The 25545-nt window shown below is 51.3% G+C and overlaps 1 protein-coding gene across 1 annotated transcript in view; it reads left to right on the top strand.

Annotated features, from left to right (window-relative positions):
• Window positions 1-25545, top strand: part of Zfhx3 (zinc finger homeobox 3) — a 245130-nt gene that overhangs the window by 120838 nt on the left and 98747 nt on the right. Inside the window, 1 exon segment of the mRNA XM_060392012.1 lies at window positions 20934-21165. Within this exon segment, the coding sequence (XP_060247995.1) occupies window positions 20934-21165 (232 nt within the window).

Below are 25545 nucleotides of genomic sequence, written 5' to 3'. Positions count from 1 at the left end.
CCCTTCTCCTCGCCGCCCTGGGAGAGTGTCAACGCGCCTTTAGAAGATTGCATGGGATTTGGAGCTGTGCAAGCACCATTCCCTTTGTCACCTCTCCTGGCAAAGCATGGCGGGGAGGGTCAGTTGCTGGGGTTGTGAGTATGATGGCCTCTGTGGAAGAACGCAGCAGCTCTCACCCAAACATCTGTTGGCTTTCTGTTTTCCAGCAGGGGTTTATTTCCCATTCCTTTTTAGATGACCAAACATTGGCCATTCGAGATTGAAAGGCCCACCATAGCGACGTTTCAGCAGGTTACAGGTCTCGGGGTCATCGTCAGGTTCTGTCCTCTTTCTGGCCATTGGTCAGGCCTGTGCGACTGCCCCAGTGACCCCTCAGGTGGTAAGATTCTGTGTGACTGATGGAGAGCCACCTGTGACACACAGGCGGAGATGATTATCAGTGAGCCCTTGAGCACCTCTCTCACCCGTGGCCCAGATCTACGATGCTACAAGATGGCTGGCCGCCTCTATTGAAACATACCAGAGTGGCCTTGGATTTGCAGTTCTAGTGCCTCAGCCTCCTCGATGTTGGTTGTGACAGGTGTGGGGCTCCTTAAAAGTTTGAAGTCGAACATGGAGGTGAAGGATAGCGGACAACTCTTGAGACAGGAAGCACAGAACATTGCTTCTCAACCTGTGGGTTTCGACCCCCGATGCCCTTTTCACTGTGTGGCCTGAGACCATCAGAAAAGACAGATATCTACATTACAGTTCATAAAACTAGCAAAATTACAGTTAGGAATTAGTAGCAGCGAAAATAATTTTATGGCTGGGGGGGCAGGGTCACCACGGCAGGAGGAACTGTATTAGAGGGTCACAGCGCCAGGAAGGTTGAGAACCACTGCTGTCGTGTAAGGCAGCCTGAGTTTCAACCTGCCTCTGCCCCTTTTGAGCCAGGGTCACTGGCGACAAAGTGGTGCCATGCCTCCCCGCTTTCCGTTTGGGGGGGGATCACTCCTAAGGCTGGCACATCACATTCATCAGGCTGCTGTGAGGACCAAAGGAGGCAGCGTTTGTGTGCTCACGGGAACCCTACCGTGGGCGCTCCTCCTGAGAACCTGAGAACCCAAGTATTCAAAAACGGAGACAGCAGACTCGAACTCTTTAGCTAGACCCTTCTGTGCAACACATTAGTGCAAAGAGAAACCTAACCTCTGTTACAAGACGCTCTTGTTTGCTAATGTAATGAGCAGATCATGGAGCTTCACTCCCCTCCTCAGGAGCCTGGGCAGGGCTGAGCGATCCTAATGGGAAAGGTGGGAATGGCCTACAAGAGAGAAACTTGCCAGTGGAGAAACCGGGTTGATGTCATCTCCACCAAATGGTAAAGGCCGAGGTCACTTTCCGTGAGTTGTCTTGATGTTCTTCCTCATGGTGGGATGCTGGGTGGGTTAGTTTCCTCCTCCCAGCCACCACAGGCTGGGCAGAAACAAATTGAGAGGTGAATTACGTAGTCTGGCTCGTGGTTTCTGAGGGGTCAGACAGGGTTGCCCGGCTCCATGATTCTGGGGCTAGTGTGAGGCAGGAGATGCAGAGGAGGAACGTTTTCGTGGGAAAGAGGAAGCAGAGGAAAGAGGCACACAGGAAGAAGCCAGAGTAAGTGATAGCCGGGACCACACGCCCCAGTCACCTACAAAGGCCCGGGCTTTTTCTACACATCACCACTTCCTGGAAGTGCTGTCATCTCATGACTGTCGAGGGATGAATCTGTTGGTTAAGTTAGAGACCCCAGGATGGAATCTCCTTCATAGACACAGGAAGATGAGCTCTTTCTAACTTTCTAGGTGTCTCCTACTCCAAGCAAGTTGACTGTGGTGACTGGGCACCCCAGATGCCCTGGGCAGGGTGCATGCCTTTTTTGAGATTCTGTCCGGTGATCTATAGTGTCAGTGCCCTAGGGGAACAAGACAAAAAGCCCGCTGCCCCCAAGGGGTGCTACCTCAGTTCCTGACCCCGCACACTTCCAAGTATCCAGGCCATGGAATCCAGGGATACAGAGAGGCGCTGTGGTGGACAGCCCAGCATCACGTGGAGGCCTGATCCAGATCCCAGATCCCAGTGTAAGTGGAGAAACTGAGGAGTCTGGGTTCAGCAGCATGGGGTACCGGTCTCCCTTTTGTACCTGACAGACACCCTAGGGGTTAAGGTGGACAGTGTCACCACTGGAGGAAGCTGTGTGAAGGGCATTACGGGGAACCTGAAACAATCCCCCGGCCCTTCTATAAAAATACAAACCGAATGCTGCCTGAGAAGCGAAAGCTCAAAAGAAACGGAGCCTTGTGCGCGCTGGTTGTCGAAACGCTTTAATGGTGTCAAGCAGGAGCTGAAATCGGATGCCACCAGGTGCCTCCCAGGGACAGTGAGCTGTTAAATGTCGGTGGCCCTCCTGGACTTCCTTCCAAGGGCAGGCACCTAAACATGTCTATTACATGTTTTTAAAGGCCCGTTCACTCCCATTCTGATTACAAGCCTTCCAAGTTTCAATGACAGCACAGCCGTCGTGCCGCCCCTCCCTAGCCCCCTCCCACCAAAGTGTCATTTTAGACCTCTTTGGCCCTTCCAGAAGACTTCCTTAAAGTGGCGTTTGTTTAGCTGTGCTTAATTTTATTTTCCACTCATATCCCTAACCCATCCGGGTCTCTTTTATAGTGCCTCTCTGCCCTTGCCAGTCTTTTGAAAGCCTCCCAAATTAGCATCATCTGAGAATTTAATTAACTTGCTGTTTACTAACCCTCTTCTTTCAAGATAATTAACGAGGATGTTAAGTGACACCGGGCCTGACACTGCTACCAGTGGCACCTGAGCGGGCAGCCACCCGAGTGGAGCTGTTGCGGGGCGGAGCTCTTTCCCCTCAGCTCTCCTGCAGCCAGTGTCCAAGCCAGCCTGGCCACAGGAGGGGCGGGCACCGGGGGCAAATGTTTGCTTAAAGTCAGGCCTTCCCACCTCGCTCTTTCCCCCTCATTTTCTGCTCTGTTAATTAAAAAGCCCATTTCACTCAGAGTGGAATGCTTATTTTACGTGTTATTCCCCAGACACCGAGCGCCTCCATTATTACCAAGGCTTGAAATTAAACTACCCGAGAACGTCCAGTGTCGCAATTCCCTCTTGTTCCCGTCAGAGCGGTGGCACAGCATCCCTTTGCACACACACATACACCCCTTCCCTCAGCCTTCAGCTCAACCCGGGTAAGGAGAGATCAGTGTTGATCTAGACTTGAGTGCTGCCTGCCGGAGCTTCCATAGCCTCGGAAACCAGCCACCTTCAAGATGGTAGCCCCCTGCAGCCACTTGTAGGTGTTGGGCAGTTGAGGCGTGACCACTGTGACTGACCACAGGAGCTTGAAAAATGCTATCCAACATTCTGGAAGTTCAAATAGCCACACGTGGCTTGATGGTGCCTCTCCATTGGCCACTGAGGCTGGCGGTCCCTGACCTGCCTGGGCTCATTCCTGTTGGGTCTCAGGCAGTTTGCCCACCTTCTCTGTCTGGGCCCTTTCTGCTCAGGTGGAGAGGCTAAACTGATTGCAACATGGTATCCAGCAGCCCGTAATTAGAAAGGTGAGTTTTCTGAAGGAAAAAGATGTTACTTTCTAAATCCAAATGTAAATGACTTGGATTACCCGTGTCACTGAGCACTTCATTCATGCAGATAATTGAGAATTGACAGTGTCCTTTTCCCTCAATTACTTCCTGATCGTTCCATGTGGTACGACCAGGGGGAAACACGGAGCTGTTTTTAAATAGCTATGTTAATGTCCTCATTAATTTTACCGTTTTTCTACCAATTAACAAATATTAACTCTTGAGGCAGAATTAAGTTGGCCTCCCCCAGGAAGCTGCATTTGCTGGTAACGCCCTTGCCACGAGAGTCTACTGAGACTCGGCTTTCCAAGCCCTCCCGTTGGCAGTTGTGCGGGAGAAGCAGAAACACGGCAGTCACCTGGTGCGCTGTGACAGACGCTGAGCCAGGCCCAGAACCTTGGGGCCGAGTTCCGTGTCCCCCAGTTGTCAGCCCCAGAGTCCATGCATTTGGCCCCATGCAGGGCTGCATGGTCTGCGGCCACAGCGGCCACAGCGGCTTGGCATGGGGAACCGAAGGGGTGTGGCAGCGGCCGCCTCTTCTCCGTGCAGCCCTGCTCCTGCCTCCTTTTCCTCATTCCTCTCTTCCCTTCTCTTCCTCGGGTCTCTGTGAGACAGAAAAAACCATGATTGCAGAGCAAGTTGACACGTTTCGCCAGTAATTAAAACTCTTAACACACAGTGTCCCCGGAACTTGTATTCACAGAGGTTCCCCGCTTGCTGCCAGCTCGCCTTCACTGTTGTAACTCTCCTCTTGTCCCGAACCAGTCACAGCGTGGCATGGGCAAACCCCTTGCAGTCCATACAGGGCTGGAGGCATGTTATTAGGATGTCCATGCAGTTGCCTTCAAGGTCTTCCCTTCCTTAGCGTTCTGCTTGCAGTGGGTGCTGAGGGCGGGCCAGCACAGGGTGTGGGGATTGGTACAGTCGCCCCGGTGCCACCTTCCGCCTGCGCTCTCTTGGCTACGTAAGACCCGAGCATGCTCTGAGCTCAGGGAGCTCTTGGGAGGTGCCTGCGTTTGGCCTGCTTTTATCAGGTCACAGATTTGGCGGGCCCGGAGTCCGCCGCTCTCGGCTATCGCTCAGCTCAGAATAAAGGTCCAGGCTTCACCCTTTCCCCACAAGGCGTTATTTACCTTGATTAGAGAAGGATATGCAAAACTTGAGGATCACAAGACCCAGGGCGCTTGTACACAGAAGTTCTTATTGGAAAACTAGGGATGATGTTTAATTATTCTAAAGCCATGTGGTAATTCAGAGTTAAATGATCTTGACGAGGTGTTGACATTCCTTTTCAAACGACGTATTTTTACAGAAAGTTTTCAAGCCTTGCTCTTATTAAGTTTTGAAAGTTGGAAGTAACCTACTCATTTGTGTGTGTGTGTGTGTGTGTGTGTGTGTGTGTGTGTGTGTGTGTGTTAGGGGCCTCCTATGCTCTTTGAGACCAGGCTTGTGGGTTTTCTTGTGACTGGGTGAAATTTTCAGTCAGATCAGGATCAGTACATTACCAAGAGGGGAGGGAGCGCAAGCCAGCCACTTGTCTTTTACACGTAAAGTTTCATCGGTACATAGCCACACTTGATCTTCTCACTGCAGTCTGCCACTGCTTTTTGCAGTGCCAAAACTGGGTGACTGACAGAGCCCCAGCCTCTGAGGTGTCTGTCCTCTAGGCAGTCCCAGAGTTTTCTGACATCTGGTTGGCATGATAGCAGTGAGTCTTCCTAGAGCCTTGCTTTAATGAATTCTGGGGAAAGTGTGGATTCGGCACTGTAACACCCACAGCGTCCTTAAAATGCATTTGTTATCAGCCTGGCTGGTTTTGGTTTATTCCTGTGATCTGAAGAATTTGCTTATTAGATGTCGAATGCAGTGACCCTGGCCTCATGGTAACTAGCCCTGCCTCAGCCCCGTGCTGAGGCTCCGCTAGTCATTTTATTCCGGAGACTGAGTAGTTTTCAGCGTTGGCTGTGGGAAGGCCCCCGCTCATTAGTGAGTGCGTGCAACCTTCGGTTTCACAAAACTCGGAATGCTTCCTCAACCTGAAGCCATGGGTGTTATCCTAGCTGTGAGGAAATAGAGCTCTCACCAAAGACAGAGCTCCCCCATCATCGCTAGCCAGGCTCCATCATGGAGGTGATGCCACGAGGAGCCGTCTACGTACCGATGAAATGGGACGGAAGGCCGACTTGCTAAAAGTCACGTGCCAGCAAATCCCGGTGGCTGTTTGTGTCATCTTGTGAGTCACGTCGGCTCAGAGGAGCGCAGCCCGGGACTCACACCCAGAGGCCAATGATTTCACTGGCAAGGTAAGCAAATGGGCTTTCTAGTAGTTATCACTGTGTGGACTCAGGACCGCTGTGGAATTAGACGGTAGGTAGGCTTTCTGAGCCTCCAGGTGCCCGTGCAAACCGGTCACCACCATCTGCTGACCCCCGGTGTCATCGTGCTTTAGCGTTTACTCGGTACCATCCGCATGGTGCACGCCTTCCGGTCTCCTGGAAGGAGGTGCTGCAGTTCCTGGGCTTCTAGTGGAAGACACCATTTGGTTCGAGAGGCCCCTGTGTTCTGCCCTGTTTTAGGGTGGGCCTGTCTGCCCTATGTGTTGAGCTGGGAGTAGAGAAGGGCGCATGGTTCCCTGATTTCAGAGGCCTTATGGGCATCCCCGGGGACTGTTCTACCTATACAAGTTGGATGCCAGGGATCCTGAATGGCAGCGAGAGCAGATGGGCGGAGCCTTCAGGCCCTGCGAATCCAGAGGGGAAGGACTCGCTGTAGACAGGAATGAGATGCCTGCGAGGGCAGGTAGCATGAGGGCGTGTGTGCTGGACACAGAAGCATGGGCAGGGGGAAACGGCACAAGCCAGCATACACCGTATGCAGAGAGAATAAGGGAAGTAACTTGTAGCCAACAAAGAGAATTCTCTCTTGCGTTTGTGAGAGGTCAGAAGTGTGAGGTAACAGGAATGTCAGGAGACGAGAGGGGCGTGAACTCTGGGAGAATGACCACTCAAAAACCACAGTGGTGCCAGTACTTGGGAGGCTGAAGTAGGAGGATTGCCATGAACTGTGAGGCCAGCCTGGGAGACCAAGTAAGACCCCATCCCAAAACCAATCAGATATCACTGTGACCAAAAGCTGGAGCAGGACGTTGGTTCCCCTGGCCTTCAGTTGTTATTATACCTTCAGAGGCCTTTGGTTCTAAGATTGGAAGGTTTTAAGACTTAAACCTTTAAAATGCCAATCACCCGAGAGATTTTAGAAAGATAGCAGCTCTTGACTGGCAGCATGTAAGTGAGGTGGTCCATGCTTGAGTCCAAATGCCCCCATGTCCCTTTCGTGACATCTGACGTGGCTGATGTGTGCTGTGGCTTCCTGGAGCTTCCTGCCGGTGGCGTCCTGGCTCTCTACCTCATTCTGGCCCTACCCTCCTCTTCTTCATTTTTCTCCTCCACAGAGCTTGCTGTTAATTTGCTCCAGTGCCTTTGCATCTCAGTTGAAGGAAACTGCCTGTGGTACATTTGAGCAGGGTTTGTGGACTCTTTCCAAAGCAGAATAGGTGAGGTGCTGCCGCCCCAGTGGGCTCTTACAACCTTTTGCTGGCCTGTCCTTATTTCCTGGCTCCGAGGAGAGGATGTTTGGCTTTGTGTTGGACTAGCTGCTGTAAAGCCTTCCTGCTGTAAAGCTCCCCAAGAGGTGTCTGTGGAGGCTGCTCTCACTGCATTAGGTAGTGTATCATCACTACTTAAAAGTAAGTTTCCTGGGGTTGGTGAAATGGCTCAGCGGTTAAGCAGGATTTGCCCTTCTTCCAGAGGATGCACGTTCGGCCCCCAGCACCCACATCAGGTGCTCCATAAGCACCTGTAACCCCAGTTCTAGGGAATCTACACCCTCTTTTGGCCTCCGTGGCCATACCTGTGGTATCCACTCACGTACACATAAAATAAATAAATACATTTTAAAATAAGTTTAAAAACTGTTTTGCTGGCAACTTTGTCCTTGTGCCTATTCCACTGAGGACTTGAGAGCAGAATCCTGTGGCAGAGGCTGAGGTCCAGCTTGCCTGGGCATTCCCCAGGAGGGAACTGTTTTGATAGGGACATAGCTGAGAGGGGAAACAGACCCTGACAGTGGTGGACTTCTGAGCTCCTGTGCGGTCATATTCACCCTCACCCTTCACAGATCCTGGAATTTGGAAATGGAGGAAAGCAAAGCATCCCGCCATTCTTGAAGGGAGTTGAGAGGCTTGGAGGGCCAGACAAACCCTCAGCCATAGTCAGATAGGAAGGCAGCATAGTGGGGATTGCCGATGTGGAAGGACCACACCTGTGTGGAGAAGAACTGGGGTCTGAGGTATTCACAGTGAGCTCCGGTGTTCTTCCGGTCTCTGAGCAGCATCGTGGAGCTTCCTAGGCCTTGTTAGCCCATTGGTGCTGGCCACCGGTGGACAGGCGGAAGTATCTTTGTTTCTGTGAGGGTGTGGTGGCCTCGGCCCACACTATTCAGGCCTCCCGCAGCCTGAGCTGAGGTGTCTGCGGAGGCTGCTCTCACTGCTTTCACATGTTGTGCATCCGGGCCTCACACCTACTTTCCCGTTGACAGTAGAGCATGGCGACCAGCCTCTTCTCTCAGAAAATCAGGCAGTCAAAAACACAGACTAGGTGTGTACACAGACGTTATGGAGAGATGGGACATCTGTGACCGCTCAGATGTCCTCTGGCTGGGACATTCTGTCTATTAGGAGGGGAAGGGAGTGTGTGTGTGTGTGTGTGTGTGTGTGTGTGTGTGTGTGCTGTCTTGTGATCTGTACTGAAAAAATGAGGCCACCAAGTACAGCCATCTGAAGTCATTATCTCCTGTCATAAAATACTATTTAAACATGTAGTAAATATTAGCAGACCTTTTTTTCCTTCCATTCCCAACCTTCTAGCTGAGTAGGGAGGGTATAGAGAGGCCCTGATGGATGCCCAGTGAGGCTCAAAGGCTGATGCGTAGTTAGTACTGGCAGGGACCCCCTGCCCTGGGGACCCAGAGAGAAAGAGGCAAAATTTCCTCAGCTGTGGTGGGGGAGGGCCTCCAGACCACGGTGTCATCATCCTGTCTTCTGACTCCTGTGGCATTTTAGCACGTGAAGGAAATATCTGGAAGGGCATCCAGGCAGGAAAAGGCACCCAGCCCAGGAAGGTCAGATTGCTGAGCGAAGTGGGACCTGCCATAGGTCTGCTCATATGTGGCTGAAATCTGAGATGAAGGAAGTGGAGTCAGAGGCCATGAGATGGGTCTTGATGAGCACGCCAAAGGCCGGGAGTCAAACAGAGCGGGAGAGGATGCTCCTCCTCTGTTCAGGTCATCAGCCATGAAGGGTTTAAGGACCTGCCCTGGCTTTGGAGCTGTGCTGAAGAAAGAGGACATGGGGGCCCAGCTCCTCACCGGGTGGCAGGGGACCAGGTCCATTGGTTGCCCAGGGTGATGAGTAGGACACAGAAGATCCTTCTGGAAGCATGCAGGACCCAAAGGAGAGTCTGGAAAGCTGGGCCTCTGTAAAGTGTGCGGGCTCGACCATTCCATAGGGATACTTATTTGTTTATTTATTTTTTAACATGTTTACCTTAAGACTCCCCTCGAGATGTTGCATGTTATTTTCAAGCAGAAAGAGAGTCTGTCAATGTTTAGATTTTAGTAGCATGACCAATTCCATGATCTCCTTTTAATAAACGGATGCTTTGATCCAGGGTAGTGGATATTCCTTTGGTTTTATCTTTCCCAGAGACTCTGTACTCTGTTGCAGGTAGGCCGTGGGCTAGACTGCATAGTTTCTATCTGCGGCAAGTCTCAATGCACATCTATAGCCTTCTAGAGAGATCTTGGGCACTGAACTGTTCCTAATGGAGAAGCAATTGGCCACTCCTCAGACACAGGAAAGGTCGTCTGTACTGGAAGCCTGCCTTAGCTGACCTGCCATCTAAGACGGTGGTCACCAGGACAAACTTGAGTAAGAGTCACCTGGAGCATTTGCGGAAACCCATGTTCCCTGGTCCTGCCTTCAGGGTTCCCGCTGACCTGGACAGAGCATGAGAATCCCCACGTCCCGGGTTTCCCAGGAGTGTCGATGTTGGCAGTCCGTGGCCGCTCTTGGACAGTGTCTGCTGTAAGCTCAGCATCCCTGGGCAAAGAAATTTCTGGGTTCCTGGTGGGACCTCCCTTTAATGATTCCTTCTAAAGACGGGAGCAGGAATAAAGGAGGGGCAGGGACCTCTCCAGACCCTTGAGTGACCCTTCCTTGTTGGTGAGGATCCAGACTCCTTGTGCGATACTGGGCCTTGAGCTATGGCTTTCACCACTCCCAACTTCTTGTCTTTTTATCCATGAACAACATCCCTTCTGAAGACCAAAGCTGGGTCTCAGCCTCAAGGAGTAGCAGGGTTCAGTCTTGTCTTCCGCTTCTTCTGGATGATTCTGAGACCTTTCCTTGAGAGGCCCCTTGTGACCTGTAAATGCTGCTGAGGAAGTGAGGGTGCTAATCTTCAGGGACAGCACAGTCAAGGGAAGCAAGTAGAGTCCCAGAGATTCCCCAGCCCAGGAGATACTCCCGTCTTTGAGCTCGTGCCCAGCGGAGTGATTAATCGATGTCCTCCACTCTGCTGGACAATTAAGGGAAGCAGGAGAAGGAGGGAAAAGTCTTCAGTTAGACCTAATTTGGCACCATATTGTTTTCTGTTAATCTATTTTGCTTTCTGTCCGTCTGTCCCAAGGGACGGGTGCCTTGCTGCTTGCTGAAGCATGCATAACTAATGTCCTCATTAAGGGCTGATCTGTTTATCAGGACCATGCTAGGAAGCCAGGCTGCCAAACCTAGGCACAAGCCGGGGGCCGTTACCTCCCTCTGGGCCTCAGCCCCACCTCATTAAGCCGGTCCCGGCTATTGATTGGGAACCTGTGTTTGGAAGAGTCTTACTTACTCCATGCATTATCTTGACAGGTTGATCAGACCTGATTGAGAACCTCTTAAAGGAACGAACAGCTGTAATGGGAAAGTTGGACTCTGTCATCCGTTAGGATGATTCTGGAAGCAAGAAGAACAAGGCTGACATCTTGGAGCAATTGTATTTACAATTAACATGGCTGAAAACGATTGCCTCTATTGATCCCCCCTTCCTGCAATTACAGCCCCATTGTTTACATTCCAGCACTTCAGTTATAAAAAGGAAATTCAATAATTATTGCATTATTTAAAGTTAAAGTGCCACAGAGTTTGCTGGCTGCGCTCGCTGGTTGATTTAGCGTTCAGTAAAATCCATGCTGAGCTCTCCATCTTGAGGCCAGCAATATCGGCTTTTAATGAGACTTGGGGGTGGGGGGGCTCAGTGCACAGGGTGTTTGTCTGGGTTATTTATTGGAGTTGTGGTGGGCAGAAAGCAGAGTGGAGAAACCAGCCATGTCATGGTTCACGAACTGGTCCTTCTTGCCACATGGCCATCAATGTCGTAGTCTCTTGGCAGACGCTCGGCTTTAGTTTGTCCAAACAAGGTTTCTTTATCTTGTTTCTCCCTTGTTCCCCTTGTCCTGTTCTCTTTAGCCTTCAGCAAAAGCTGTGGACTTTGAGGAGAAAGGGCCGTAAACAGGGGACAGGAGGCTCCCCACCAAATCTGTTAGAGTCAGGTTTCTCTCCGTCCCCTTTCCTTCTTTCCCTTCTGAGGGAGAAATTAAGTATTTTTTAAAAATCACACACTACTTATGAATAAGTTAGCCCCGTGGGTGTTCCATATCCCCGCCCGCTGGTGTGCTGCAGCCCCTGGCTTCTCTCGTCACAAAGGTGTTGGGCATACCTAGCAGCATGTCCTGGGAGCTCGGGAGGAGGCCCCGAGTGAGTTTTGACTACCACATTGATGCTCTCAGCAGCAGCAACAGGAGACGTTCAAGAGCAAGGGAGGAATCTTAACGACCGTTTTCCTTTCTCTCCCTGTTTGTTTGAGAGTCACCGTGGGCTTGGTTCCAGAGAGCATCTGGGTGGGTGTACCTAGCAGGACACGGAGCAGAGGAGGAAAAGAAAAAGCAACCCCCCTCTCTCCTTTAGCTGTCACCAGTCACGGTCCTTTCCACGGCCCGGGAAATTTTAGACCACAGGTGCAAAAGGCAAGAGGGAGATGAATAGAGCCAGTTGTGACTTTTATGAAGTAGCAGAAGCGGGCCAGTATCGGGCAGCTGCTTCCCAGCGACTTTTTCATTAAGGAGGTGAATTCTCATGTGCAGGTCTTGCGTGATTTATCATCGGGTGTACTTTACGAGAGTCCAGAACACTCCCTAGGAGAACAGCAAGTTCGGAGGTTTGAGGCCTTGGGAATTTTTTTCTGTAGTGTGGAGCATCCCCATGTCTTCTATCTGGGGTCTCTTTTTCTCTGGTGATAGCTTGTCCAAGCCATGGCATCAGCACTAGCATCACGCCCTGGGGAGATTATAAATCCTGGCTGAATCAGAACCCCCGGAAGGGGTCTGCTAATTCAAGGTATAACAACTACGTCTGCCCCACAGGTGCTCCTGATAGGTGCCAAGTTGGAGAGCCACTGAGCCAGAACTCCAGTTGCGTCACAAACATCCGGGCCGGCCGTGTGGTACCCACCTGTCAGGTGTGATGAGGCAGGATCTGGCCTCACAGTATGATGATCACAGCAGTGCCAAATATTTAGACAGCTCTTCACGTTTTCCAAAGGATTTTCCTTTCCAGCCCCTCCCATGGTAAATTTGATAAATGGCCTCTGCGGAGGCCTGGCAAGCGTAAATACCTCCATTTCACAGAGGGAGCAATAGCACCTGTTTGGGCCACCGGCCAGACATTTTCTCTGGCCTCTGCCCTGTGGATCTTCATGGAGTTGGAGATACAAATAAGCCAACTCTCTTCAGAGTTTAGGGGAGTTTAGGAGAGTGTGCCTCCCAGCCTCCTCATCTAAGCCATACTTTCTCTGTCTTCCCCTGGGATATTGACAGACTTGATTAAGAACATGAGCCTTGATTTTCACTGTATCAACATCCCAATAGATAAAGGGATGGGTAGACATGTTGTCTTGTGGCAAGGGCATGGTTACTCCCTCAGCAGCAAGGCATCTGGGTATTTTACTCCCAATGAACATGGAGTATCTTTTCGAGCCATGGAGTATCTTTTCGAGAGGAGGAAGTCGGATGTGCTCGGGATCCCCAGATCATGGCATCAATTCTGCATATTACAGTTTCTTTGCTGTTGACTTCAACCTCCCATTTGGATCTGGGAAGGTGTTGAGGTTGTTTATACTGAGGAAAATGTTAAATAGGCATGTTTCTATGCTTAAACCCAAAGATGAACTAATTTGAGAAGTAATGCAGGCAGTAGCAGCTTTCATTACTATGAAAGCCAGCTATGTGTCGGGTATAGTTAATAGACGTCCTATGCTCCTGGCACTCGTGAGTCCTCCCAGCTGTGGGGATGAGAAGTTTTGGTGACTGAGGAAATGGAAGCCTGGCGGTGTGTGCAGCCAGCAGACTCACAGTGAGGGTCTTCCGCTGGACCAGTGTTCAGCCACAGTGCATCCCAGGACCAGCATTATTGACAGTAGATTGATGAGGTGTGGAACAGTCTCATGACTTACTTTTGGGTGATGACTTATATCTGCAAGGGCTGGAGAGTATCACTGAGGAAGGCGACCAGTGAACTGAGATCAAGGGCCACAGTTATCAGAATGCTGTCCTGCTGATGGTTGTCCGTTCCAGGGCCTGAGGCCATTGGCATTTCCTGAAGGATGGTCAGCCCAGTGTTATCCTTGTTAGGACCCATCTTTTTAGAATTTTCCACACAGGGAAAAATGCGGTGTCTTCAGGCTAAGGTGCTGACGTGCTCTGGGCATCCATTTTTGTACTTTTTTTTTTTTTCCAGAAAGATTCCAAGCCTAGGCCTACAGTCTCCACCAAGGGTTGCAGACTGTAGGTAGGTAGCTGTTTTAGGTAGCTGTTTTCTTTCCTCTTAGGATTTAGTGTCTGGCACAAGATGGCTAACACTGAGATTTAGGGACCAAGTAGTGTTCTCATAGGATTGAGGAACCGGGAATCTCAGCCCAGATTCTGGAGTTTGGGAGTCAGAGAGGAAACACTTTGGTGGTTTGTTCTGGGGCATGAGGAGCCTGGCCTAGAAACTAGAAAATAGGGCAGAGACACCCCAACGATTGATCTAGGGACCATTTTTACTTCCTTTTGCTGTTTTTTTTTTCTCTCTTTCTCTTATAAATCGTATCTTACGGTGTCTGCAGGGCTCCTACAGTGAAATAGGGCTAAATTAGCATGTGCCAAGGACGAGGGCACCAGTGGATGAAAAGCCAAGATTAAACAGAAAATATGTATATATTTAGGTTGACCTTTCACGCATCATGCCGAAAATGTGACATCCAGTCTGAAACTAACTCAACCTCACTGATTAAAAAAAAAAAAAAAAAAAAATTAACCGCCCTCACCCTTGGCTGCATTACATCTGTAAGGATTCTTTTTATAGTCGCCCAAGGTGAATGCCCGAGGCCTGACGGCCTCTTGTTCCAGAAAGGCCTTCAGATTGGGGCTGAGCTGGGCAGTAGGCACTTGGAGTCTTGTCCCAGGTTCAGGTCCTCTGTCTGCTGACCGAGGAGAGACCTGAGGGCAGTCACACGACCTCTCTGAGAGTCCTGAGAGTCGGATTTCTTCCAGATCGGGGTGGGATCACGGGGATGAGAGTGCTCCCATTTTCACTTCTTCTTTCAGTGTTTGGGAGTTTGCACGCGAACTGGATCCACTGCCATCTTCCCGATCCCCTTTCCCTCCAATTTGCTGGTGAGGTTTCACTACTGTGCAACACCCCCATGGCCCCCATCCCACCCCCACCACTACAGAAGTACCTGAAGGCTCTTAGTATGCTGTAATCAGAGCTCTGTTCTTCCGGGGGGGCTCTTCCACTGGGCAGCCTCCAGCTTTGTGGATGGAAGCCACAGGCTTCCCTCACCTGCCTTCACTGAGGCGCCCTTCAGAACCCAGCAGATGATGACTGGGGCCAGCTGGGACATGCCACCGTGAGGTTTGTTCCTTACTGAGCAAGAGTGGCTTAGCTGGGTCACTGGGATGGATGTGTAGAAGCTGCCTTCTCCCATCAGGGAACTTTGCCACTTTTTTCTTAAACTCAAAATAGAGTAATGCGGCATGTGTGGCGAGAGGGTATGTGTGTGCGTGGGGTTTGCTGACAATGACAGGTATTACTCCCCAAGGACCTGTCTGTTGTGAAGTGTGTGTGTGCGTGTGTGTATGTGCTCTGCCCATTTTTATTTTAAAGGGGCAGCGGTGACCAAACCCGATCAATATTTCACATCCCATGCATGAAGAACCAGATGTTAGAAGTTTCCTTTTGCTGAGTAGGAGGAGGTAGCTGGGACCCTCTCCAGGTTTATAGAAATCAATGTTCTCTGACAGAAGTTGGTTAGTTTTCCTGGGGAAGAAGTAACAGGAGCGCTTTTTTTTCCCCCATGATGAATTATTTTCTAAGGAGCCCTTTTTGGCTTTCCGTGTTTGGCCGGGATGGACTTGCACGACATATTAATGGGTAGACTCTCACATCACACGCAGCTGGTCTGTAGTTTTCCCTGCCTTTGTTAAATACTAATTTGAGTTTTGGGCATGCCAGGCTCATTGTCAGTGGCATCTCACCATGGGTAGGACCCTCCTCATTGACCCAGGTCAGAGAGGGAAGTCATGGAGATGGATGTGAGACGTGAGGTGTTCCCACGTGAGCTGGGATGGGCATTTTAGAGTCCAGAGAGCCAGGAGTTATTATTAGATGGAGATTGGTGATCACTGCTCTGAGCAGGGAGCCACCCCCTCCCCCCACATCTTCATTATGATGCCAACTACCCAGCACACAGCACTCTCATTCCCAGTGGCTCTCCGTGATGGTCACTCGGTCCTCCATTGCTGCATGCTGGTCAGTTAGCGAATTCGGAGCTAGATAGACCTTTTCTGCTTCCAACTTGCTTCTCTCCTAGAGGATTCTTTTGTGGTAAACCACTCTGCATTTGCAGTGCTTCCAAGCCAGTCTTTTGCACCATTCATTCATGCAGTTTACTAGCCACCCACCCATTCACCCATTCATTCCCGGAGTTTACCATCCATCCATCCATCCACCCACCCACCCACCCACTCATCCATTCACCCATTCATTCCCGGAGTTTACCATCCGCTCACCCACCTTCTTATCCACCCATTCATTCCTAGAGTTTACCATCTATCCATCCACTCACCCACCCACCCACCCACCCACCCACCCACCCACCCATTCATTCCTAGAGTTTAGCATCCATCCATCCATCCATCCACCCACCCACTCATCCATTCACCCATTCATTCCTGTAGTTTACCATCCGTCTACCCACCCGCCCATCCACCCGTTCATTCCTAGAGTTTACCATCCATCCATCCACCCATCCACCCACCCACCCAGTCACCCATTCACCTGCTCGTTCATTTGCAATGCTGGGGATGTAGAGCAGATCCTTAGACTCATGTTAGGAGGCTATTCCAATGCTGGGCCACATCCTAGCAGTAGAACTTTCTAACAAATGGGCCTTGGAGGACAGTCAAGGAAATCCTTCCTTGCATTCAAGGCTGCAGTTAGAGGCTGACTGCGCCCAGAGACTTTGGATGAACCTGGGTTTCACTGTCTGACATTAAGCTGGGTGACTTCTCTCTTTTTTTTTTTTCTCCCCTAGTTGGTCACCCTCCCTCAGTAGTCCTTTGCTGTCCATGCTGTTTTTCTACAGAGTGCTAAGAGGCATCTGGATTTCAGTCTGGGTGGCAGAGCCATACAGTGGCATTAGAATTGAAGGGCTCCTGTTCCCCGATACCTGGCAGATGCTCTGAATTGCTGCTGTTGCTGCTGCTGCTGTTTTCATCACCTGAATTCCCTGTTGTTAAGGCCCTGGCACCGCGCACCATGTTTCTCTGTGTGTAGTCTCACGTGTTGTAGATACTTACGAGACTAAAAACCCAAACAAATCCCAACAAGTGGGCTCCACAGTCATCGTTCTGAGTCCCAGGGGACCTTGCACTGCACACTCACAACAGCTGAGGCTGTTGCTTTTGTTTTGTTCCAACCCACACTTGTGACCTGACAAAGAAGAGTAAGGAGGAAAAGGGAAAGAAGTAAAACAAAACTTGGGTCGCCTCCTCCCCGACGGGAGAACTCCCATGATGGAGACGGAAAGTCCGTCGGGGGAATTCAGGATTTGCGTGGGAGGGAAATTTCCTGCCTGGCGAGGAGAGCAAGAAGTCTGAAAGGAGGTAGCTCTGTTATTGAGTGCGCCAGTGGGATTTGTGCCTTGGTGGATTCTTCATATATTACAGTGAATTTAATTAAATACATTGTGATCCCAATTGAGGGTATTCTAATTAGCTGGGTCAGGAACAAATTATTCTCCCTCCTCCTCCAAATGAAAACATCTCTGCTCTTCTGCCGGGGAAGGCATGTCCTTGGCCGCCTGGCTTGCCCCATGGCGTCCTCTTCTGTGTCGAGCCTCACCCGCTCCTGCTGCCTGGCATTAGGCAGGTTCCCAGGGTGGGACCCTGGGGAGAGGCAGTGCCTCCCCCTGTTCCTGTGAAGAAGACAGAACCTGGACAGCTAGGCCAAGGGGTTGACACACTCATGGCTGGGGAGTTACCGGATGGTGTGCAGGGCCCAGACAGGAATCAGAGTCTGCTGCAGGCCCTGGGTCCTTGTTGACTCCTGGCTGGACAAAAGGAGAAGTAACGGGAGGCAGGACAGGGTTTGTTACATGCAGGTAAGCACCCAGGTTGTAAAAGGAAAAGTGGATATTTGGAAATCTGATGGGAGGGGGTAGTCTGAGTGTGTGTGTGTGTGTGTGTGTGTGTGTGCGTGCGTGTGTGCGCGCGCGCGCGCGCGCATGTGTGCCCTGTACTATTATCAGTAAACGGGACTGTGGCTCAGGTCTCCTTGCTTCCTTTTATTCTTTCCTCCATGATTTGTGATGGGTGGCCATTTCCTTTTCCCAAATGGTTCTCCAATGGCAGACAAAAAAAAAAAAAGGGAGAGAGAGAGAGAGAGAGAGGCATTTCTGAGGTTTGCAATTTACCAACATGAGATTGTGAGCAGAACAGTTTTGAAATATATCCTTACCCCCTCCCCTTTTTTTTTTTTTTTTAAAGCACAAACTCTCAGCATGTTTATTGCAATTCAGGATTTATGCAGCCTGACCATCCAAAAGCCCCCAGGGTTTGAGGACAGAGGACAGTTTGACATCTTGTTTCTGTCCAGTCTTTTTTTAGGTCTTATCTTTTTTTCTGGCTCAGAGACTTAGAAGGCCCAGTCATCTGGGATAGCACCTTCACCTCTGTGCTAAGATGCTGTGTCTCATACTCAGTGCATCATTGCAAGGAAGTCCTCTCCCCAGGGGAGCCGTGGGAGTCAAGGCTTCTGGGAGTCTTGCTGGTTGGTGATGCCAGTGGAATCTCTTACGAGATGGAACACTCTGGACCCTCGTTGTTTTCCCTGTTAGCTTTTAGCCACTCGGTTTCAATTGACACTTGAATAAGTGATATTTTGTCAGTCTTTCTGACCCAGGATAGCAATTCTTTGTTCCCAGTTCCAGGCGACACCCTCATTCCCAGCAAGATCCCCCTGGGAAATGTAGCTTTTGCCAGGCCCAGGGGAAGAAGCTGGGGAGAATGGCCACCCCAGATCCTCCTCCTCCTCTTCTTCCTCCTCGAGGTGTAGCCCCCACAAAATGCTGTCTCCTTGTGTACCCATTTAGTCTTCTGCTGAGTGTCATCTTAGAGGAGAGACACTGAAGATAATGAAAAGAAGAAAAAAGAAAAAAAACAAAGAAACCCACATAGCAATTCATCTCCAGGAGGTTTTTATTGTCAGTTGTACTTTCTGTGGCATTCCTATGGAGCTCTTGCAGGTTGTTCTGACTGCTGGCTGTGGACTTGCTCCGGGGAAGCTGTTACTTACAGGGGCTTCACCTCCTTCCCCACCCCAGACCCCAAGACCCCAAGTGCTGCATTTGACAGGGTTGAATGTCACAGAGCAGTACAGTGGACTTCCTCGCTCTGTGCCTATGAGGCCCTTTGCGTTTGCACCTGCAGGCTGGCCCAGGTTTTGTTTTGTTGTTGTTTGTTGGTTTGTTTTGTTTTTTCTTGCAAAGCCTCAGTTAGTTCTTGTGATGGAGGGCCTCTCTGGTAAACTCACCATGGTGCCAGTACCTTGTTGGTACACTCATATTTCTCCATTTGAAGCGCGTGCGGACTTTCTGGATCTTCCTCACTCTCCCGGTGGAGATGAGATGTGAGCATGAGAGCACAGACGCCTCAGGGCAATGTCATCAAGTAAGATGTGCTCACAGGGCCACTCTCTTTTCCCATCTCAGGAAGTACAGGGTGTTCCGTGAGCTCTGGCTTTGCCTCACCAGCTGGACAAGGAAGCTGTCCCTCCCCTTCCCCACAGGATCAGAAGCCACCATCAAGATATGTACACTGCTCAGGCCCTTTGGCATCAGGAAGGAGACTTCTGTCACGAGGCCAGCCCAGGGCTTTTGCTGTTTGCGTGTTCAGGCTCTGGTGACCAGAGTTGAAAGGTGAAGGAGGAGCATGAGGGAAGGCCTGTCAGTCACGCGAGCACGGGAGCCCTTTACATCAGCCACACTTCTTCATCCCTGCTGGTGCTGCCTGTATGGTGTAGGGCAGGCAAGCTGGCGTCTGATTCTTTCTCTGCCAATAGCTGGGTTACTTGGGGGTCAGGCACTTAAGCTTTTTGGACCGTTTGCCTGCTTTGTGTACGCTGGATGGGAAAAGCCCCTCTTCCTGTCAAAACAGTCCAAAGGAAGAAATGTCCTTTCTACAGTAGGAGCAAGTCAGTTCCCTGCTCCTAACCACCCAGGGTCCTCCATTTCCTCCCAAGAGGTCTGAGAACGTGGTGAATTTTGCTCTTGGACGACCTTCAGTTCCTGAAGGTGCAGAAGTCTGGTGTCTGTGGCAGCTGCCATTCTTGTGCTTGTGCCTTAACCTACCGTGCTCCACTTCCTGTTGGCTCTCGGGTGTCTGTGCTCCGGGATCAGTGTTGTGTCCGCCAAACAAAACAGAAAATGTAACTGGGACCAGTCATCCTGACAGTGATGAACTAGGTGACCTTGCAGTACTGCAACCTGGTTGTGTTCTAGTTTTAAGACATGAGTTCGCCATGCAGACCAGGCTGGCCTTGAACCTCTCATCTTCCTGCTTCTCGGGCACCAGGTGCTAGGATTATAGGTATGCACCATCATTCCCAGCTAGACTAATTTTAATTTAAAAACTTTTTTTTCCCCCAGATGGTCTCATGTAGCTTACTCTTGCCCCAAACTCACTATGTAGCCGAGGATGACCTTGAACGTCTGACCCTGCTGCTCCTACCTCCTGAGTGCTAGGATTACGCTAGGATTACAGCTGTGCACCACTGCTCCCTAAACCTCCTACTTGCTAGGAAAAGCGCCTACCAACTGAGCCATGTTCTTAGCTCTGTCACTTTCAATACAGATAGGCCTGAGCTGTTTTTATTTATGGAAAGGCCAGACATGCATTTGACTCTGTCTGACCGACCCAGGGTACTTGACAGGGTGATTGACCTTGAGCTGTCACCAGAGGGGTGTGGGGTGGAGAGTGGGGGAAGTTAGGGGTTGGGGCGTTGGGGTGTGCTTGGTCTGTAATGGTCCGGATCATCGTATTAATGGTCTCTGCGGGTCATAGTGTCGGTGCCACTGTTGTTCAACTCCGATGTTTCAAAAAAGTCCACAGGTGTGTGTGTCTGTCCGTGGACCTAGCTGTGCTCTGGTAAAACTTTATTGATGAAAACAGACAGTGGGTCAGATTGGGTCTCAGGCCGCCATTTGCCCTCCTCCACTCTAAATAAAGCAGTTCGCTCTGGAGTGCGAAAGGGTGGACCCTTTATAAATGTGTAATGCCAGGAAAGCCCTGCTAATGAACACCACTAACAGACACTGCAGAAAGCTACCTGGGAAGGCCCCGTGTAGGAGAGACAAGTATGTGTGTCTGTCTGTCTGTCTGTGTGTATCAGCAAGCTATTTAATCCTCAGAGAGCTTCCAGGGAAGAGGACACTGGGAAAAAGGGAAAACACCCAGGGGAAGGAGCCTTGCCAACATCCATCATGTACCCAGCGTGCTCCCTAGTCGACACACCTCTTACCAGTGCAGGAGTGGCCTGTGCCTCGGTGTGCCGCGGCGTCCCTCGGGTGCCCTGACCAAGGGAGTGAGTGTCCCTCTCCTTTGTCCCTGCAGCACCTGCAGCAGCACGAGAGCGGCGTGGAGGGCGAGAGCTGCTACTACCACTGCGTCCTGTGCAACTACTCCACCAAGGCCAAGCTCAACCTCATCCAGCACGTGCGCTCCATGAAGCACCAGCGCAGCGAGAGCCTGCGCAAGCTGCAGCGGCTGCAGAAGGGCCTCCCGGAGGAAGACGAAGACCTGGCCCAGATCTTCACCATCCGCAGGTGCCCTTCCACTGACCCAGGTGAGATGCGTCGCGAACGGGGGAGGCCCCCCCTCCCCCAAGGCTCCCCCCGAGGGCGGGCCGGCTTAGCGTGTCAGCGTGGCTGCTCCCGTGTCTGTCGCTGGCGCCCCAGCCTTCCCTGTCTCCCGGATGGAAGGAGCTCGGATTGGTGCGGTTTTCAGGTGTTCGGCCACAGAAGCAGGCTGCTCGCACCAGCCCTCTAGTTCTTGTGGCATGCACTCCGGATTCTGTCGCTGTTGCACACCGGCCCGGCACATGCTACTTGTGTGCCCTGCCGAGCGCTAGAAGTAGCTTTTGAAACCCAGAGTCGGGGTTTCAAAACTGAACTTGAGAGAATGTCAGAGCTCACATCCGTTACGGGACCCTTAGCTGTATTTGAAAGTGACTCGCTGTCCTGCCGGTCCGGGCTTCTGGCTGCTTGCCGATTGTGATCCTGTTCAGGGTGCTCTTTCTTGCCTTCCTGCCATCCCATCTACGGAGACCTTTTCTCTGTCCCTTTCCCCCAGGTGACGCACATTCCTAATGGGACCTCATTTGGTAGAACTAACTTTATATACGTATATGTATATGTATATGTATATGTATATGTATATGTATATGTATATGTATATGTATATATATATATATAAAACCTTTCAAAACAACCAGGAAAGACAAGCCTGGTGGTACCAGCTTGTAATCCTGTCAGTGCCTCAACTTCACAAGTTTCTAGGCCAGCCTGGACTAGGCCGTGAAACCCTGTCCCAAAAAGCAAATAAGGCCTTCTTCATTCTTGCTCTCTAATGAAATCCTCATGGGTTTTGAAAGGGGGAAAATCTTTTGCCGCTCATCTCCAGCATGTTCCCATCATGCTGTCACCTGCTCCTCCTGTAAGTAAGCCAGCCCACGAGGGGCGCCAGGGGCCTTCTAGAGACGTCCTGCTGGTCAGTGAGAGGGTCGTCGGCCCCGCCAGCGAGCCCCCTTCCTCCGCTCGCAGGCTGTTTGTTTCTAGGACAGAGGAGGAGGATGCTTCTCCTGACGCCTGCGGATACACGCTCATGGTTCTTTGGTCCTCAGGACACTGGTGGATGCTGGACCCTGGCCCTCAGCGGCCTTAGCCTGCTGGCATGATCACATGTGCTGCAGCGTTCTCCTGGATGTGTCAGTGGTCCCTCCTCCTGGACACAGTGTTTCCCAGAACTCACTGGATTTTTTTTTTTGGGGGGGGGTCCTCCATTTTCTATGACGAAGGGACCACGTGTGAGCTTTTAGGCTCATCCTTCATCTCCTGCAGCAGCCTCTCAGCCGGTCAGCTTTGAGGGGTGTGGGTCATGAACCGCCAGATCAGGCACGCGTTTGAATAGTTTTTCATTCTCCAGGTTGGGACTGTGGTTGAACTTGCTTGTAGCTGCTTCGCTCGTTTTGACCCGTCTCTCTATTGCTCCGAGTGCTCCTACCACCACTTCCTGGACACCGTCTGGTGTTCTGAGCCGTAGCACAAGGGGCTCCCCCAGTGAGCTGCTCTGGAAACCCTCCCACTCCAGCCCACCCATACGCCTCCTGCATCCACGTATGCGCGAGCTTACGCAGACCCTCACGCACACAAGCACCGGAGAGCTCCCCCACCCCGTAGACGCTGGACCCACTTCTGCTCCACGCGCTCTCATAACACATGCTACCAACATACACACGACACATGCCCTCAAGCACAGCAGTGGCATACATACTGTGCTCACCTCCCCCCCACCCCCACCCCCCGTGCCCCAGACTCTCCCCACACACAGTGCAGCTCACACCCAAGGTATACTTACATTCCCACGGGCGTAGTGACGCTTTGTGCACACACATAGCCACGGACGCCGCCCCTGGCTTCAGCCCCTGTAGCCCTTTCGCTGTCCTCTCTCCCATTCCCCCTGCAGGCCTCCTCCTCCCATCTCTCTACCTACCTCCCTTCAATTAGGATGAAGCAATAATTGGGGCTGATATTAATATTCAGTATTTTCATTATTATAACTCTATAAATATTAATCACAGCTGAGCCTTGTAGAGTTTCATAATTTCATTTACCTTCTTGTACAACTTTTTGTTTTCCCTGCTTTTCTAGGTACTCATGATTAATTCATGGCTTACCTAACACTGCCAGAGCAGACATTCCCTAATCTCCGAGCGCTCCGTGCTCCGTTTGCCCAGTCAGCTTCATTTCCTCTCAGGGGCACCCCACTAAGCCCCTCCAAAGCCCCGGGTTCACCAGCTCCCCCGTCAGGATCATCCTATGGCTCCTTGGATGCCTTTCTCTTTTGAAGCAAAACCACCATTCCCGCACGACAGGATGCACTCACAGACCCGGATGTGAGGGTCTGTCCTCCGCTGGGATAGTTCCATTTCTGTGAAAAGCACCTCCCCCCCTGACTGACAGTCCAGGGATGTGCTGTTGGCAGGGGCCAGGGTAATGGCTGTCCCTTGCAGGCCCGGGAAGTGTTATCTCCTCTTCCCACACGTTTCCAGGTAGCTGCTTTCCTCGTTGTAGTTTAAGGGTTTCATGTATGAGGCTCCTGATCACTCCTGACCCTATCCCACTGTGGGTGTGTACTCTGAGGGGCAACACTGAGAATGGGCCCTTGGGAACACAGTCCTGTCTTAACAGCCTAAGGTTATTGTGTCTCCTGGCTGTGGGATCCCTGGGCCCACCAGGGTATTTTATTTTTTCAGCCTTAGTGTGGTCCTGCCCTGTCCCTTCCCCACGATTGCACTGCGCCGTCATTTCACAGGATTTCCTTCAATGCCTTTTTTCACTCTTTAGTTCTCTCTTTCCACTCAGAATTTTCTTTTTATGAGCGAGGTGCCCCAAACTCAATAGCATAGAGCTGCCTTCTCCCTCAGGCCCGTGGAACGGAGCAGACAGTCCCCTGCCTTCTAGTGTGATACAGCCCTGCATGCCACCCACTCCGGCGTGGCTTTCTCACATGCTGCCTTCTGCCCTTCCCTTTCTTTTATGGAGTCTTAGCCTCGCTACCCTACGTATTGGAGCAACTTGAGTCAGGATGATAGGCCGCCTTTCCAAGTTTCAAAATCCTTTGGCCTCCAGTCACGCTGCTGTTCCGACAGCCCTCTCCCCACTCCGCCTCCTCCCACACACAGGCTCCAGAGCACTTCACCCTCCACAAAGGGGACAGACACATCATTAGGCAATACCCCAACATTAAGAGGAACACAGTTCTGTTTTAGAAAGCCCACATCTCCAAGCAGCAGCCTCCCTCTTCCCCGGGGGCCGGCTCTGAAAAACTTGAAAGGATGTCTTCAAGAAGAGGGACATTCGGGGCATGGTAGGCCTCAGATATTTAAGATTGTCGGCTTCAGATTTGTAAACACGGATGTTGTCGGCACTTCCTGTCCTGTCCTCATTAAGAGAAAGATCAGGACGTGACCCAGAGCGTTAGGAAGCCTCTCAGCCCCTTTCAGGTCCTCGCTCACCCCAGCCACAAGCCAGACGGTCCCACTAGTTGGTCCGGCTTCCTGGAGGCTGTGGTGCTGGCCTCCCATGACCTGGCTCAGCTCCGTAGTTCTGTCTCCTTTCTATCTGTCCTGTGGTCCGTGTCCCACAGAGCTGCACGAAGAAGCCTTCAGCAGTCAGTTTCTTTCCTTTGCAAGCCCCTCATCACAGGCATCTTCTACAGTGGTCAGGACCCCCCCTTGCCTGCAAGGGCTGCAGGGCTGAACCCAGGAGTGACTTTCTCCGCAGAGATGACACTAATTCCCAGTCTGTCTGTTGGGTAGCCCACCCATCCGCTGGTCAGAACCTGTTGGTTCAAGAAAGGAGCGGACATGCAGGAATGCATCAAGACTTGTCCTCATCCTTTAGAACAGCCTGATAATAGTTGGGATTGACCCCTGCTGTGATGGCGCCACGGCCCACAGAGGTCTCAGCGTGAGATTTCGCTCATGCAGGGCCCGTCACAGGGTGGAGCTTGGTGGGCCGCTGTTTCCCAGGTGGCCCTGCTTCTCTCTGGTGTCTTAACCTTAGGTCAGCAGGCCTGCGGGGCTTTCCAGTCAGTGAGCTCTATTTCCAAGATAAAGTCTCTAGGAAACCCTGACAGGCCCAGAATTCACTGTGTAGACAAGGCAGGCCTTGGGCCTACAGCAGTCCTCCTGCCTCTGCTTCTTAAACGCTGGGCTTGCAGACATACACCACGCACGGCAAACTGTCTGCTGGAGAGGGAGTCCAGGATCGCGCAGGCTGGCCTCGGCCTTGCTTGGTTGCCAAGGCTGGTCTTGAACACACAGTCTTCCTCCCGTTCACTTCTGAGCTATGGCCTGACAGCTGTGTATCACACCTGGCTCCAAGTCCTGTGTTACGTTCTTTCAAACCTCACTTCAAAGTGGAAACAGACACATGCCTGTACT

This window comes from Meriones unguiculatus, chromosome 10 (assembly GCF_030254825.1).
Source record: "Meriones unguiculatus strain TT.TT164.6M chromosome 10, Bangor_MerUng_6.1, whole genome shotgun sequence".
In the NCBI taxonomy this organism is placed as follows: domain Eukaryota; kingdom Metazoa; phylum Chordata; class Mammalia; order Rodentia; family Muridae; genus Meriones; species Meriones unguiculatus.
This window is presented reverse-complemented; position numbering and strand designations above follow the sequence as displayed.